The 15,510-nt window shown below is 47.6% G+C and overlaps 2 protein-coding genes across 4 annotated transcripts; one reads left to right on the top strand and one right to left on the bottom strand.

Moving 5' to 3' along the window:
* Nucleotides 1-7: 7 nt before the first annotated feature.
* rmnd1 (required for meiotic nuclear division 1 homolog) lies at nucleotides 8-3,709 on the top strand. 2 transcript variants are annotated; one of them, XM_069160630.1, is made up of 12 exons: nucleotides 8-316; nucleotides 609-1,062; nucleotides 1,148-1,253; nucleotides 1,321-1,396; nucleotides 2,041-2,080; nucleotides 2,170-2,270; nucleotides 2,334-2,440; nucleotides 2,515-2,579; nucleotides 2,680-2,756; nucleotides 2,838-2,958; nucleotides 3,047-3,163; nucleotides 3,246-3,709. In XM_069160630.1, exons 2-12 carry the CDS (start codon nucleotides 643-645, stop codon nucleotides 3,276-3,278), a joined length of 1,263 nt encoding a protein of 420 aa, XP_069016731.1. In that variant the 5' UTR covers nucleotides 8-316; nucleotides 609-642; the 3' UTR covers nucleotides 3,279-3,709. The 2 variants fall into 2 exon arrangements, with proteins under 2 accessions (XP_069016731.1, XP_069016730.1); XM_069160629.1 differs by having other exon boundaries at nucleotides 8-424.
* A 71-nt stretch (nucleotides 3,710-3,780) lies between these two features.
* akap12a (A kinase (PRKA) anchor protein 12a) lies at nucleotides 3,781-15,308 on the bottom strand. 2 transcript variants are annotated; one of them, XM_069160624.1, is made up of 4 exons: nucleotides 15,037-15,308; nucleotides 13,548-13,647; nucleotides 5,779-13,471; nucleotides 3,781-5,687 (listed from the first exon to the last, which is right to left on the bottom strand). In XM_069160624.1, exons 1-3 carry the CDS (start codon nucleotides 15,160-15,162, stop codon nucleotides 5,787-5,789), a joined length of 7,911 nt encoding a protein of 2,636 aa, XP_069016725.1. In that variant the 5' UTR covers nucleotides 15,163-15,308; the 3' UTR covers nucleotides 3,781-5,687; nucleotides 5,779-5,786. The 2 variants fall into 2 exon arrangements, with proteins under 2 accessions (XP_069016725.1, XP_069016726.1); XM_069160625.1 differs by having other exon boundaries at nucleotides 5,779-13,453.
* Nucleotides 15,309-15,510: the final 202 nt, after the last annotated feature.

Genomic DNA, 15,510 nt, shown 5'->3' with positions numbered 1-15,510 from the left:
GCGTATGACCGCCACCTTCTGCTCGGACTCGGGTAAAACCGCTCGAACTGCACCTTTAAGATTACGTCATTTCAAACAGGAAACGAGCGGCGCACAATAAAACTTTATTAGCAAACACACACACACACGCCTCCCCCAGGTCGGGGAGATTGTGATGCGGTTCTGTGAGGTTCTCCGTTTGTTTTGAACAGAACTCTTCACGTTCCCGCCATTTTCTGACACGTTGATTCCTTTAAGACCAACTTTTGTTTACGGGGAAGTGAGCTGGCGGCTGACGTCATCTGCACACTGACTGTTGTCCTGTACTCCACACAGGGTGAGCAGGTGCACACCCGTGTTACCGTTTCCGGTCTCATCCCCTCTGTTTATTCCATATGTTTAAACCGGACTGCTCTTGAGGACATTGCCAGCTAATGTAGTCAAGGTCAGTCGTGCTAATTCTACTTCCTGTTTCTGTGTTTAAATAAATACAACTTGAAATTTTAGCAGTATAAAGGAGTTGTTTTACAGACCCAGGCTGGTTCTCAGAGCTCCGTATCTCTTGCAGTGATAAACACCATGTTGTACACGGTGACGCGTTCAATGACATCACTGTCCTTGTGTTGCAGCTCACCTGTTCACCTGTCCGGCTGTCTGTGGAAGATGCTCCTCCGGACCTTGTGGTGCAGGCTGGGAGCTCAGCGGCCTGCAGAGAGCCGACCAATCACGGCCGCTCTCTCCCAGTCCGTCCTGTCCCACAAGTACGAGTCCAGATCCTGGACTCGCGCTGGTCCCCGGATCTGTTCTCGTCTAAACACTCTCCAGGAGCAGCAGGAGCAGCACGAGCATAAACAACACCTTCTGCCTGCTTTATGTGCTTTAAAAAGTCCCCGCAAGACTTTGTTAAATGTATCCGGGGTCCTAACTAACTGTGGACAGACGCGTTTGTACACGTCCAGCATTGTAAAGTCAGTGTTAAAGCCTGGCATAAAACCAGCAGCGGTGGCGGGAAAACGAGCTCCCAAAGGACCACGCACGAAACAACCTTCCCGGGCCAATCAACCGTCGCTGAGGAACGACAAGGTGAAGGAGCCTGCGGTCGAGATTTCACCCTCTGATACGGGTCAGGTTCCGGTCCAGAGGCTGATCCAGCTGTTTGTCTCTACAGGATATGATGCAGTGCATTGCCTTCGCTACAGCGGACCAGTATCACCTGCCGACGCTCTGCCACGACCTGACAAATCACGGCTTCCACGAGATCGACCTGCCGAGAGGTAAAGAGTACACCCGTGATCCGTGCTGTCTGCAGCCGCTTGAATGACCGTCATGCTTTCATTTCAGATGCCTCCAATGTGCTGTTGATCAGCACAGACATGGCTGCCAAACCAGATGACAACGCCCTGATGTTCTTCTTCAGGTACCAACAAGGAGCGCTGTCCGATGCTAAAAATGTATTCAACAGCATTGTTGATTATTAAATACTTTTCAACTGGCTGGATGGTCCCACTCCTCCTTGGCCCCGAGGACGCGGCGTCCGTGATTTTCAAAAATAATTTCAGATTTTGATCGGTCAGACCACGGGACAGTTTTCCACTTTACCTCAGTAACACAAACGATGGTTTTCAGAAGCGCTCCTGAGCCCATGCAGCGATTTCCACTGCAGTTTCGTGTCCGTATTTATTTTTTTAATGCAGTGCCTCCTGAAGATCACGAACCATTTAATTTTGGTTTTCAGCCTTGTCCCTTGTGTAAAGTATTCTGCTTTTTTGGTAAGTTTGTCCCAACTTTTTCGGAAACAGGTTTGTAGACGGGGGCTGGATGTCAAACCTCAGAAAAAGAACTGCGTCATCGGCGTTTGGCTCACATTATTTAGTTGGTAATTCACGTTTTTGTTTTGTAAAATGCTAACTTTTCTACATATAAGAGGTGTTTTATTGAGTCTTGACAGCTTGTCCTGTGATTACGTCAAACACAGACACACTGAGACGTGAAATAAAAAGAGTCTCCTGGTAACGGCCCTGCTCAGAGTTTTGTTCACCGACTTTCGCTCCGACCTTTCAGGGAGGGCTCGGTGGTGTTCTGGAACGTAGAGGAGAAAACGGTAAACGTCACTACCACAGTACGATCTTTATTTCTTCGCCTGCTACGGGGCTCTTCAACGGTGCGACGTGCATCTTGTGTTGTTTGCAGATGAAAAGCGTGCTGAGGCAGCTGGAGCGTCACGAGATCCAGCCGTACGAGGTGGCTCTGGTCCACTGGGAGAACGAGGAGATCAACTACGCCGTCGGAGAGTAAGAGCAGCTGCACTTTGGGGTTCGTTCCTCCAGACCTCTCTGAAATGTTTTCCTCTTCAGGGGCAACACGAAGCTGGAGCGAGGTAACTTCATCCTGAGTTGCAACATGGAGGAACGCGAGGCCATCCTGGAGAAGTTTGCGTTTTCGAACGCGCTGTGTTTGTCAGGTGAGAAACCTTCAGGTGTGAATCGTAAACGTGTGAAGGAGTAGCGTCTCACAACCGCCGTCTCTGTCTTCCAGTGAAGCTGGCGATATGGGAGGTGGCGTTGGACAACTTTGTAGAGTCCATTCAATCGATTCCAGAGGTGAACCAAGACGCTGAATGGGAAGCAGCCACGAATAATGAATAATTAAATGTGTGTGATTGGTTGTTTGTGGGCACTAGTCACTATTCTCCCTCTGCAGACGCTGAAGTCTGGACAAAGAGTGAAGCTGTCGTCTGCACAGGTGATGCAGAAGATTGGAGAGCTTTTCGCGTTGAGGTAAATCTGCACAGCTGCAGCTCCATGTCCTCCGAACATGAGCCGCATTTAAACGTGCGTGTTTCCCTGCTGCCGCAACAGACACTGTATAAACCTGAGGTCCGACCTGCTCCTCACGCCGGACTTCTACTGGGACCGAGAGAACCTGGAGAAGCTCTACGACAAGACGTGCCAGTTCCTCAGCATCAACCGCAGAGTGAACGTGAGTGCAGCCGCTCCGAGACGGGATTCAGCGCTACAGACTCACAAGACACGTTTTTGATCTTTGATCAAACATCACATGGTTCCAGGTTGTGAACGAGAAGCTGGAACACTGCACGCAGCTCACGGACCTGATGAGGAGTCACCTGAGCGAGAAGCACAGCCTGCGGTTGGAGTGGATGATCGTCATCCTCATTACGATCGAGGTAAAGGAGGTCACGCAGCGTCTCTGTGCAGCGTTATGATCTGCCGGCGTCATAAATAAACGTATAAATGTTTTTCTCGCAGGTTATGTTTGAACTTGCAAAAATGATCTTCTAGAAGTTCACTGGGAGCTGCATGAAGGAAGATGCTGCTCTGTCAGAAGGTACTCGGTCATTGAACTCATGAAGGCATCCTCAATCGTTTTGAATGTCTTCATGTTTTACAGAAAGAATTTCAACACCTCAATCACTTCACCTGCTGCCGATCAGCGCTGCAGGATTTTACTGCGTTAAAAAGAAAATCAGAAGCACGTTTCCAGATGACCTGATCGCTGCTGAATTTATGTCCTTAATGTCAATTTTACATCATGTACAAACATAGGTGCATCTCACTGAGATTTTAACGGACTTCTTTGGAGCGTGACAGCCGAGACTCACGTCTTCATGCGACTGACGCAGGAAATGAAATCCAAATTCATCAAGTCGTAAACTTCAACTGTGAGCACTGTGTCATTAGAAGATGCAAATAAAGTATTTATGTGACATGTTCTTCAGGTTTCAGTGTCTGCGTGTTAAAGATCAGCTTAACTCTGATTCTGCAGAAGCAACACAGGAGCGTATTCAAATTTACAGGAAGTAATTTATTCACGTAAAATAAGATTTTATTCATAAAACATTGGTAAATATATAAATAGAAGGAACTCGGGTGCATTTAGTCATTAGTCGACATCAGATCAGCAGTAATTGTTCATAAAAGTTAGCTTAGGTTGATAAAAAGCAGCTCGATGTGCTGTTAATAAAACTAAGCTCGGAGCTGCAGGAAAACATTTTAAGGCGCTGCTGATTATATAAATTCTAAATATGTTTTTCATAAATTGATAGTTGAAATCAAACATATTGTGTCAGATATCACCATGCTCTCATCATGCTCTTATTTTTGTAGAAATATGTTAAGCCTGTTTAAGCATTAAAGCAGTTATGTACAAGAGAAAATATAACAACCCCGCTTCCAAAAAAGTTGGAACGCTGTCTAAAAACAGAATGTGATTATTTGAAAATCATGTAAGCCCATATTTAATTTAAAAAAAAAAAAAAAAAATCACCAAAGACAACGAATCAAATGCAGGAATTGAGAAATGTCATTGTTTTATAAAAGAATATATGTTCATTTTGAATTCGATGGCAGCAACATGTTTCCAAAAAGTTGGGACAGGGTCAATAAAATACTGGAAAAGTTGTGTAAAAAAGATTCAATTCTGTAGTGGAAATCACTGCATGGGCTCAGGAACACTCCCAAAAAACCGTTGTCTGTGAACACAGTTCATCGCCAAACCACATTCTGCACGTATTTCAACAGCATGGCTCCGTAGTAGAAGAGTCGGGGTGATAAACTGGCCTCCTGTAGTCCAGACCTGTCACTCATTGAAAACATTTGGCGCATTGTGAAACTAAAAATATTATAAAGGAGACCTTGAACTGTTGAGCAGCTGAAATCCTATATCAGGCAAGAATGGGAAATTTCACTTTCAAAATTCCAGAAACTGGTCTCCTCAGTTCCCAGATGTTTACAAAGTGTTGTTTAAAGAAGAGGTGATGCAACGCAGTGGTAAACATGACCCTGTCCCAACTTTTTTGAAACATGTTGCTGTCATCAAATTCAAAATGAGCACATACAGCATCACCACTTTGTTGTAGATGCAGCTACAAGCTGTGTTCACAGACGACGGGCCCAAGCAGTCATTTCCACTCCAGAATTGACTCCGTTTTACACAACTTCTCCAGATAATTTTTGCCCCTGTCTCAATCTTTTTGAAACGTTACTGTCATCAAATTCAAAATGAACATGTATTTTTCATAAAACAATAAAAGTTCTTAGCTTCAACATTTGATATGTTGTCTTTGGTCTATTTTCAATTAAATATGGGTTTATAGGATTTTCAAATAATCACATTGTTTTTATTTACATTTTACACAGCATCCTAACTTCTTTAGAAACAGGGTTGTGATATTACATAACCTCTGTCTGTTCAGGTCAGCCTGTTTTAGATCCTATATGAACATGTTTTGAAGTAAATCAAAAGTACTGAACGATAAAATGATTTGTGAACATCATGAAAGCCGTGAAATATCTACATTTACTGATATAAATATAAAAAGGTATGAATGTGTGCTGTTCTTGGGTTACATCCGTCATGAATTCATGTTCCTTCTGAATTAAATTTAAATGTTTTTGCAGCTTTTTTGAACCATAAAAGACAAAAATCGGATCGTATTTGATGTGATCGGGAAGACTTGATGTGATTAGTAGTCAATACATGGCAGACAGCTGATTAAATGTAGTGAGAGGCCACAGCATGGTCGATCACACTACCGGTGGAGGTAACATGGTTTATGTTGCCTCTCATCAATCAAACTCTTCATAATATTGATAAAATAATCATAAACTAGCTTGAGCGGTAAATATTTTTGGTTCAGCATCATGTGAGAAATAAAAGGCTCTGATGGCTCTCCGTTTGGATTGTCCAACCTACGAGAACAAAGACAAGCAGCAAGACGTTAGTTTGTCTGAGAGGATCACTGACAGTGATGAAGAGCAGGGTGATGAAGACGAGGCTTACCAGCTGCGTTAATCCCACTCCATCATAATGACAGGCTCCGGGTGCTCCAGTGCGACCGCAAAGTCTTCTCCTTCACTGTCCACCTCACATGTTCCTGCAGCTTCTGCCGGACCCTCTTCATCCTCCTCCTCTTCAGCTGCTTCCTCTTCCTTACTCTTCGCCTGAGGCTCCTCCTCCTCCTCCGCTGCTGCTTCCTCCTGAGTCTGAGCGTCTTCCTCCTGAGTCTGAGCGTCTTCCTCCTGAGTCTGAGCGTCTTCCTGCTGAGTCTGAGCGTCTTCCTGCTGAGTCTGAGCGTCTTCATCCCGAATCTGAGCATCTTCCTCCCGAGTCTGAACGTCTTTCTCCGGAGTCTGAATGTCTTCCTCAGCGTCCAGCCACACATCCTGCTCTGGTTCCTCGTCTGAGGCTTTAACAGCGTCTTCAGAGAGCAGCTGGCTCAGGGACACCTCCGTTCTCTCTGATTCTACTGTCTCAACTGTGTCCATTGTCTCTACTGTCTCTGCTGCCTCTACTGTCCGGACAGGTGGAGTTTCTCTCTCTGCAGCTCTGATTGTTTCTACTGCCTGGACAGTCGGGGTCTCTATCTCTGCAGGTCTGACTTCTTCTTCTACCGTCTCTGCCATCTGGACAGTTGCAGTTGCTTCTACTTTTTCTACTGTCTCTACTGTCTCGACTGCCTTAACAGTTGCAGTTGCTTCTACTTTTTCTACTGTCTCCACTGTCTCGACTGCCTTAACAGTTGCAGTCACTCTCTCTGCCAATCTGACTTCTTCTACTGTTTCTACTGTCTCTGCAGGTTTGACTTCAACCGTTTTTATTGTCTCTACTGCTTGTCCTGTCTCTGCTGGCTGCACGGCAGCAGTTCCTCTCTCTGTAGGTCTAACTTCTTCCGCTTCTACTTGTTCTACCGTCTCTGCTGCCTGGACAGTTGCAGCTACTCTCTCTGCAGGATTGACTTCTTTTTCCGTTTCTACTGTTTCTACTGTCTGTGTTGCCTGGACAGGTGGAGTTCCTCTCTCTGCAGATTGGACTTCTTTTATTATTTCTACTGCCTGGACATCTGCAGCAGCTCTTTCTGCAGGTCTGACTTCTTCTGCTTCAACTCTTTCTACTCTCTGTGTTGCTCGGACAGCCAGCGTTCCTCTCTCTGCAGATTTGACTTCTTCTGTTTTTCCTGTTTCTACTGTCTCTGCTGCAGATCCCCTCTCTTCAAATTTGACTTCTTCCTTTCTTTCCACTGCTTGGACTCCGATTTCCATCAGCACTGGCTGATGTGTGATCACACATCTTTCAGCTGCTTCTGTGTTTTCTGTTGCCTGAACTCCGATCTCGGAAACCTCGGTCTGTCTCACAGGTCCGGGTCTCTCCACAGGAGGAGGAGGGGATGACGGTATCTTGGCTTGACCAAACTGTATGTTGAGTTTGAACTCTAAAGACAGGCTGGCGGGAGACTCCACGTTCCCGACAGACGAGATGGTTCCAGAGTTCAGTGGGACGACAGATGAAGAGTTCCTCGGGGGAGCCGTCTGGAGTGTCTGTGCTTCACTGACGGACTTCACAGTGATTTGGGTTTCCATGGCAGCTGGAGTTTCCTCCTCCTCCTCCTGGATGGAGGCCTCTGGACCTCCTGGACTCTTAGGTGTTCCTCTGTGATCCTCAGACTCTCTGTGTTCGGTTGGCATAACAACAGGCTCCTTCGTCACTTCATTTGGTTCCTCCCTCTCCATCGCTGTGATGACCTCCTCTTCAGGTACCATCTCTGGTACTTTCTCCTTCACCTGAACTTCTTGAACAGTGACCTTGTCCTTCTTATGAAGCACCTCCTCTTCAGGTACCGTCTCTGGTACATTCTCCTTCACCTGAACTTCCTGAACAGTGACCTCGTCCTTCTCGTGAAGCACCTCGTCTTCAGGTACTGTCTCTGGTACGTTCTCCTTCACCTGCTGAAGGACTTCCTGGATTGTGACCTTCTCGTGAATCACCTCCTCTTCGTTTTGAGGAGTGGTGGAGAGGTTTTCTACTGGGTCGATGGTTTCGTGACAAACCTGCAGGACTCCTTTGTCGTTTGTGACTCCGACCTCCATCACCGCGTCCACGATGTTCTCGGCCGATCTGATTTCGATGTCCACCACCTGCACTTGGATCCTGTGACTCTCCTCCAGCTGGACTGATGGGACGTGCATGGTCAGAACCACCCTGCCCTCCTCTGCCGTCTCCTTCACATTGTCCTCCACTAACGCTGCTGCCATCTCCACTATCTCTTTAACCTCCGTTCCACTCGCCACCCTGTGCATCAGAGGTTCCTGTGTTTCAGATGTTTTCTGGATCAGAACTGCTGGTATCGCGTCTGGAACATCCTTCAGATTACACGTGATGACCTGCATCACCACGGCGTGCTGGACGGCAGCGGCCTTCATCTCAGCAGCGGTCAGTTCTCCTGCGTGTTCTCCCTCCATGCTCACCTGCACAGAGCAGAGATGAACTTCAAGTGTCGGCTCATCTGACACTTCAGCGCTCTCCTCATTCGGCGCTGTGGTTCCTTCAGAGAACACGAACTGTTCTAGGACCTGAACCCGACCTGCTTCCTGCTGAACAGAGGGGAAGTGGACTGCTGGTACTGTCTGCAGTACAGCAACATCTGCAGCCTCAGTGATGGTGTCTTCATGAACATCTGGCTGGATGCTCTGATCTCCGTTTGTCTCTGAAGCTTCATCCAGCTGTGCCACAGCTGCACTCTCAGTTTCCTCTGTAACAGGAGCTGGAGGTGGAACATCTTCTTTCTCCACACTTTGTGCACCTTCAGCAGCAGTTTCTGTTACAGCATCTTGTGACTCTTCTGGTTCCACTGGTGGTCCTGGTTCCCCTCGTGGTGGTTCTTCTGACTCAACAGTATCTTCAGCTGCCTGGTTGGGTTCATCTATAACTGTTTCCACTGCAGCTGGAACATCCTCTGATATTAGAGGACCACCCTCCTCTGGGACTAACAGGGCAGCTTCTTGAAGATGTTCTGGTTTGGAAGAATCCTGTGGCTCGACATGAACCTCAGTAAGAGCTGCTGTTTCCTCTGCTGCTGGAACATCCTCTAACATTTCTTTTTCTAGTGTTGGACCTCCATCTTCCTCTGAATCTAACATGGCAGCTCGTACAGCTTCTAAAACTTCTAGAACTTCAGTCTGGTCGACGTGAATTTGTGTCTCTTTGTTTTCAGGCTCAGACAGATGTTCTGTCATCTTTTCAGGTTTATCTGCTGCTGGAATATCCTCTGATATATTTTTTTCTAGTGTTGGACCTCCATCTTCCTCTGAATCTGACATGGCAGCTCGTACAGCTTCTAAAACTTCAGTCTGGTCGACGTGAATTTGTGTCTCTTTGTTTTCTGGCTCAGACAGATGTTCTGTCATCTCTTCAGGTTTATCTGCTGCTGGAACATCCTCTGATATTTTTTTTTCTTGTGTTGGACCTCCATCATCTTCTGAATCTAACATGGCAGCTCGTACAGCTTCGAAAACTTCTAGAACTTCAGTCTGGTCGGCGTGAATTTGTGTCTCTTTGTTTTCAGGCTCAGACAGATGTTCTGTCATCTCTTCAGGTTTATCTGCTGCTGGAACATCCTCTGATATATTTTTTTCTAGTGTTGGACCTCCATCTTCCTCTGAATCTGACATGGCAGCTCGTACAGCTTCTAAAACTTCTAGAACTTCAGTCTGGTCGACGTGAATTTGTGTCTCTTTGTTTTCTGGCTCAGACAGATGTTCTGTCATCTCTTCAGGTTTATCTGCTGCTGGAACATCCTCTGATATTTTTTTTTCTTGTGTTGGACCTCCATCATCTTCTGAATCTAACATGGCAGCTCGTACAGCTTCGAAAACTTCTAGAACTTCAGTCTGGTCGATGTGAATTTGTGTCTCTTTGTTCTCTGGTTCAGTGATTCCTTCAGACAGATGTTCTGCCGTCTCTTCAGGTTCATTTCTCATTGTTTCTGCAGGTTTAACATCCTCTAACATTTCTTGCTTTTGAAGTAACTGACGTCCACCATCCTCTGACTCTGATGTGCTGGTTTGTGCAGCTTCTGGTTCTGGAACAGTTTCTGCTTTGGAGGCATCCACCAGCTTAACATTAACTTCAGTTAGAGCTGCTGTGTCCTCTGCTGCTGGAGCATCCTCTGATATGTCTTCCTTTTGAACTAATTGAGGACTCCCTGCCTCTGGTGGTCCTGGTTCCGCTGGTGGTCCTGGTTCTACTAGTGGTGGTTCTTCTGATTCAGCACTGACATCAGCTGCCTTGTTGGGTTCATCTCTAACTGTTTCTACTGCAGCTGGAACATCCTCTGATATAAGAGGACCACCCTCCTCTGGGACTAATGAGGCAGCTTCTAAAACTTGTGTAACTTCAGTCTGGTTTATTTCTGCAGTCTGAATTTGTGTCTCTTTGTTTTCTGGCTCAGCGGTTCCTTCAGACAGATGTTTTGCCGTCTCTTCAGGTTCATCGCTAACCGTTTCTGCAGGTAATTGAGGACTACCTGCCTCTGATGTGGTGGTTTGTGCAGCTACTGGTTCTGGAACCATCTCAGAGGCATCCAGTGGCTTAGCCTCAGTGAGAGCTGCTGTTTCCTCTTCAGGTTTATCTGCAACAGGTCGAACATCCTTTGATGTCTCTTCCTTTTGAAATAACTGAGGACCACCCTCCTCTGACTCCAATGTGGCAGCTTGTACAGCTTGTAAGACTTTTGTAGCTTCTGTTGTCTCTTCTGGTTCATCGGTGACTCTTTCTACAGGTGGAACATCTTCTGATATTTCTTTCTCTAGTGTTGGACCACCACCTCCCTCTGACGGTGCAGCTTGTGCAGCTGCTGGTTCTGGAACATGTTCTGGTTTGGATGCATCCTCAACGTGAGCTGCCGTTTCCTCAGCAGGCCTCTCTGAATCCGACGTGGCAGCTTGTACAGCTCCGATATGAGTTTGTGGCTCAGCGGTTTCTTCGGACAGATGTTCTGCCGTCTCTTCGGGTTCTTCTGTGACTCTTTCTGCTGCTGGAGCGTCCTCTGGTTCTTCCTCTTCCAGCAATTGAACACCACCAGTCTCGTCCACCCTGACAGGTGATCGATCCTCAGAGACATTTTGTATGTTCTCTTCTATTTCTGTCAGGATTTGGACTTCCTGTTTCACATCCCGACTTTCTTCTTCTGCTGCTGAGTCTTTAAAGTCTGTTTCCGAGGCTTCATTTTCCACACGATCTTCTTCACCTTCAGGTAAAGTCTTTACAGTCACGACTTCCTTCACCTCAGATGAACCTCTCACCAGATGTTTGCTCTCGTCTGTAGTTTCTAAGTCTTCTAACAGTGAGATGCTTAGCTCAGAGTCTTCGTCCACAGCGGTACCAGCCGTGTCAAACTCCTCGGTGGGACCCTCAGACTCAGCGGCTTCATCGGACATGTTGTCTGTCTGGACTGTTGCTGCACGCTCCTCCTCTTCCTCAGTGTTTGTGGCGGGTGTCTCGAAGCTTCTCTGTGTTTGCAGAAGATCTATCTGTTCTCCAGATGTCGGATGCTGGTTCAAACAGATGTCGGTGCTCGGCTGGTCCGGACACACCGGGACGTCGTCCGGACTCGAGGAAATGACTTCAGCGACCTGCTGCAGGACGGACTCCGTTTCCCTGCCATCGTCCTCCGCCGGGATTGGCGTGGTGTCGCCAGATGTCTTCGAGGACTCCGATAACTGGGACACCGCGGAGATCATCTCTGTCTCGTCTGCCAGGGTGACGTCCGCCAGCTCTGGAGCGGTGATGGCCTCCGACGTGATCGCCATCAGGTCGTCTGCGATGGTGTCGTCTCGCACCGCCTCCTCGGCGGCCGGCGTCGCCATGGTTTCTGTGATCACACCCTCCTCTGGGATGTCGCTGAGCTGCTGGTGTTTGCTCGATAACTCTGACGGCTCATCTGGTTCTTCTTCTGCAGCAGGAGTCGGAGCTGCTTCCTCTTTGTTTTGGACCGGCTTCGCCTCGGTTTGCTTCGAGTCATCCTGCAGCTCCTGTTGAACGTGTTCCTCTTCTTCTCCATAACTTTCCATCTCTGCCTGTGTCTGTATGAGAACGTCCGTCTCAGCTGCATCGAACTCGGACAGCGGAACCACAGCCGGCGTCTCGGAGTCTTCATCATCTGAAGCCGCCTCCTTCTCAGCTTCATCAGACGACATCTCGTCCTGTTTCTCAGCCGACTTCCTCTTTTTTCTCCCCGGCAGGAGTTTCTTCAGAGAGAAGGAGGACTCATCGTGAGCGCCTTCGTTGTCCGACTGCACGTTGTCTCGGCCTTCATCCTCGTCTTTAGCTTTCCTTTTCGGGGTGACAAGTTTTTTAAAGGACTTCCACGTGGACCCTCCGTCACCCTCTGCAGGACTGTCGGCCTGTTTGGGGGTGGAAGCTCGGATCTCGTCATAACTTTCCAGCGGTGATTCTTCCTCCTGTTTCGGTCTGCAGTCTTGATTCTCCTCCTCGGAGTCGGATGTTTTGCGGCTTCTTCTCTTTCCAGAGCCACATAAAACGGCCTCCCAGGACACCGACGAGTCCTTCCTCTTCTTCCCCTCCTCCATGCTCTGATCTGAGATCTGCTCTCCTTCACCCGATTTGGTCTCCTCTGCTGGACCTACGGCGTCTTCGTGGCTCAGCGAGGACGTCTTCCTGCGCTTTTTCGGGGTCATAAGTTTCTTGAAGGAGGCCCACGCCCCGTCATCCTCCGGCGCCGCCACTGCGGGACTTTCTGCCGACTCAGCAGTCGACAGCAGCTGATCGGACACTTGTTCTCCGGAGTCCGACAGCTTGGCGTCACTGGACTTCCTGCCTGTCTGCTTCTTGGAGGGTTTCTTTAAGCTGGATGCAGACAGGAGACGTTTCAAGGGACTCGCTTGGACTTTTTCCTGAGAGCTCAGAACTTCCGGCTCATTCATGACGATGTCCGATGGATCCTTGGGAGGAGGTTTAGCTGCATCTGCTTCAGTCTGGATCTCCTCTTCAGGTTCTGTCTGAGCTGCAGCGACTTCTTCGTCTTGCCGTCGGTCCGGTTGCTCCCTCATCTCCTTCCCTATGTCCACCAGCTCCTTCTCAGCCGTCCCGAAGTCTGCTGACTTCTTTTTCTTCCTCAGACCGGAGAAGATCCCTGATGTGAAAAACCTTTTGAATGGAGACGCGAGCACCTCCTCATCAGGCCCGGATGAAGATGTCGGATGTGGCGTCTCCTCCTCTTCAGGTGTTGTCTCCTGCTGGGCGTCGTCACTCACAGGTGAGCTCGTTCCTGCCAGATCCGACTCCTCTTTGCTCTCCGTGGTTTTCTCCTCCAACGTGACGTCGGTCAGCGTAGGAGCTACCATGGACTCGTTCTCATCGGACTCATGCGGAGACAAGCTCTGTCCCGCGGTATCCTCCGTGTCCTCCGGTCTGTCCACGTCACTGTCGGGGACCTGTGCCGCCATCTCCACTCTCTCTGCGGAGCCGCTCTTCACCGTCAGCTTCAACCCGATGTTGCTGAAAAACCTCCTGAAGCTCTCGTTGAGCTCGTTCTGCTTCGCCTCCAGTTGGATCATTTCCTCAGCCACCTCTTCATCATCTTCATCTTCATCAGGCAGGTTCCTCTCATTCATGTCAACATGTTCTGAACGGGTTTCCTCTTTCAGCAGCTCTTCTGTGTCTGACAGAGAAAGGATCGCTGAAGCAGAGAAAAAACAACTATTGAAACACTGAATGAAACTGTGACTGATTCAATAGGAGGCATGAGCTCTCACCCTCTGCAGCCTCCTCATCGTCACAGTGACCATTGAACGTGGCTGTCGATCCGTCCGCCTTCCCGTTGACCTCAGAGATCTGCCCGTTGTTCCTGAGCACCTGAAACCAGAAAAACAAACTCAAATCTCCAGTCTAACTTTTTATAAAAACTAAAATAACAAAATAAATCAGTTTAACACAGTAGATTCCGTTCTCTCATATCTAAAAAAAAACATTTAACCAGCTTGGCTGGTGAGGATTTCAATGTGTGATTAACCGCGGCTCCAAAGTCCTCCGCAGAGATGCTCAACAGTCCCAATTGTTCCGGCCGGAAATCCGTGACCCAGATTATTGAGAAACATCTGAACGGGGTTTTAGAAACAGGAAGTCCATCCACAAACTTAATATACAGCTCGACAAAAATCTGTCAGGGATCTATTGCTCATTAATATGATATCAGTTTCCTGCTGAGGTTTTAAAAACTCAGGAAAGACTCGCAGAGGTTTAACATTCGATTTTTAAACGTGAGATAATGAAGACAGTTTTAAGGAAAAAATAAAAGATGATTTATTTGAGTGAATCTGGATTTATCTCTGGGAATATGAAAATAAAAAAGGACCATAAATAAATGTTTAAAAGATTAAAGTGGACAAACTTCTCTTTATCTGAATGTGAAGCGTCTTAGAAAATTCAATGAACTTTTCTGGTTTATGAAACAGTTTTGCAAACAGAAGTCCATTCAAAAAAAGCCTGATTTTTGAATTTAAAGTGAAGCCAACTTGATTTTTTTTTTTTTATCCTCACCACCTCTATAGCTCATAATCATCATTCCATCATTAAATCATCAACTTATGTGGAATATAAAGCATTAATGACTCGTCTCAGGGACTTCATGTTCAGCTGACAGGCATGATACTCCACACAGATAATCAATGCTTCCTCCAGCTGAGTGCAGCAGAGGAGGAACTCCATCTCTCCCCTGAGTTTCACTCGGCTTCCTGAGACCGAGAGCTTGTTATTCCTCCGTGCTGCATCTTTTTCCATCTAAAAACCACTGCAACATGAAAAAAGCAGCGAGGACGGGTCCTCGGAGGTGCAAGCCCGTCAAAAATAAATGTTCGGGGGGGGGGGGGGGGGGGGGGGGGGGACGTCCAGACAACTTCTTTGTTGTTTATTCTGTACCTGACTGATTAATGTTTCCTTCCTACGACAAAGCTGAAAAATCAAAGAATATATTCAATGATTTAAATGAATATCCAGTGTCTGTGCTGCAGGGAGGCTGATGCATTCACTGCCAGCAGGACTTTAATGGATGTGTTGGCAGCTGCAGCCCCCTGCCCGCGAGCACAATCTGCATTCCCACAGCTCAACAACCTCCTGGACACATTTTTATAACACAACACTTTATCTGTGATGAAGATTTTTAAAGAGGATAAATTACTGCAGCTTAAATAAAAAAGAGGAATTTATGCAATTCATCCATTAAATAATGAGTAAAATAAGCAGTACCTTGTCGTCGGTATTCTGCTGAGTTTGAAAATCCTCCACTCTTCCTCCCCTCTCTTCCTCCTCCTCATCCTCCTCGGCCGCCGCATCCTTCCTGCCGTCCCGTTGCGCAGACTGAGCGTCTCCCATGATCCGAGCTGCAGCTCGTCACCGTCCGGACACAACGAGCTCCGCGCGGGACGACCAGCTCCCAAATGCTGCAGGCTGGATGTTGGAAAGCTCTTCTTTTTTTTTTGAGTGAAACACCTCCCTGCAGGATCACATGAAGCCATATGAGCCGAGCCTGGCCCGGCCCGGCCCGCCTCTCTCTGCATCAGGAGAAGAAGAAGAAAAAAAAAAAAACCTACAGAGAAGACGGGCTGTCCTCAGATGACTGAAGGAAATGTCCGAGCAACAAGCAGGAAGCTGCACCGCTGTCCGTTCATCACGATGCGCACCGGACATCACAAGTGTGTGGAGATGTTTCTACTGCAGGAG

The sequence above is a fragment of the Embiotoca jacksoni genome, unplaced genomic scaffold (genome assembly GCF_022577435.1).
Source record: "Embiotoca jacksoni isolate LCO1_2020_lvr unplaced genomic scaffold, fEmbJac1.0.p SCAF_27, whole genome shotgun sequence".
NCBI classification, from domain to species: Eukaryota; Metazoa; Chordata; class Actinopteri; family Embiotocidae; genus Embiotoca; species Embiotoca jacksoni.
The sequence above is the reverse complement of the archived record's forward strand: the minus strand, read 5'-3'. Positions and strand labels throughout refer to the sequence as shown.

Excerpts from the sequence above, each read along its gene's own strand:
- rmnd1 (XM_069160630.1), top strand. The coding sequence starts at position 643 with ATGCTCCTCCGGACCTTGTGGTGCAGGCTGGGAGCTCAGCGGCCTGCA. Across the intron at positions 1,397-2,040 it reads GCCCTGATGTTCTTCTTCAG|GGAGGGCTCGGTGGTGTTCT; the intron begins GTACCAACAAGG and ends CCGACCTTTCAG. Across the intron at positions 2,081-2,169 it reads GGAACGTAGAGGAGAAAACG|ATGAAAAGCGTGCTGAGGCA; the intron begins GTAAACGTCACT and ends TGTTGTTTGCAG.
- akap12a (XM_069160624.1), bottom strand. The coding sequence starts at position 15,162 with ATGGGAGACGCTCAGTCTGCGCAACGGGACGGCAGGAAGGATGCGGCG. Across the intron at positions 13,648-15,036 it reads AGCAGAATACCGACGACAAG|GTGCTCAGGAACAACGGGCA; the intron begins GTACTGCTTATT and ends TTCTGGTTTCAG. Across the intron at positions 13,472-13,547 it reads CGATGAGGAGGCTGCAGAGG|CGATCCTTTCTCTGTCAGAC; the intron begins GTGAGAGCTCAT and ends TCTCTGCTTCAG.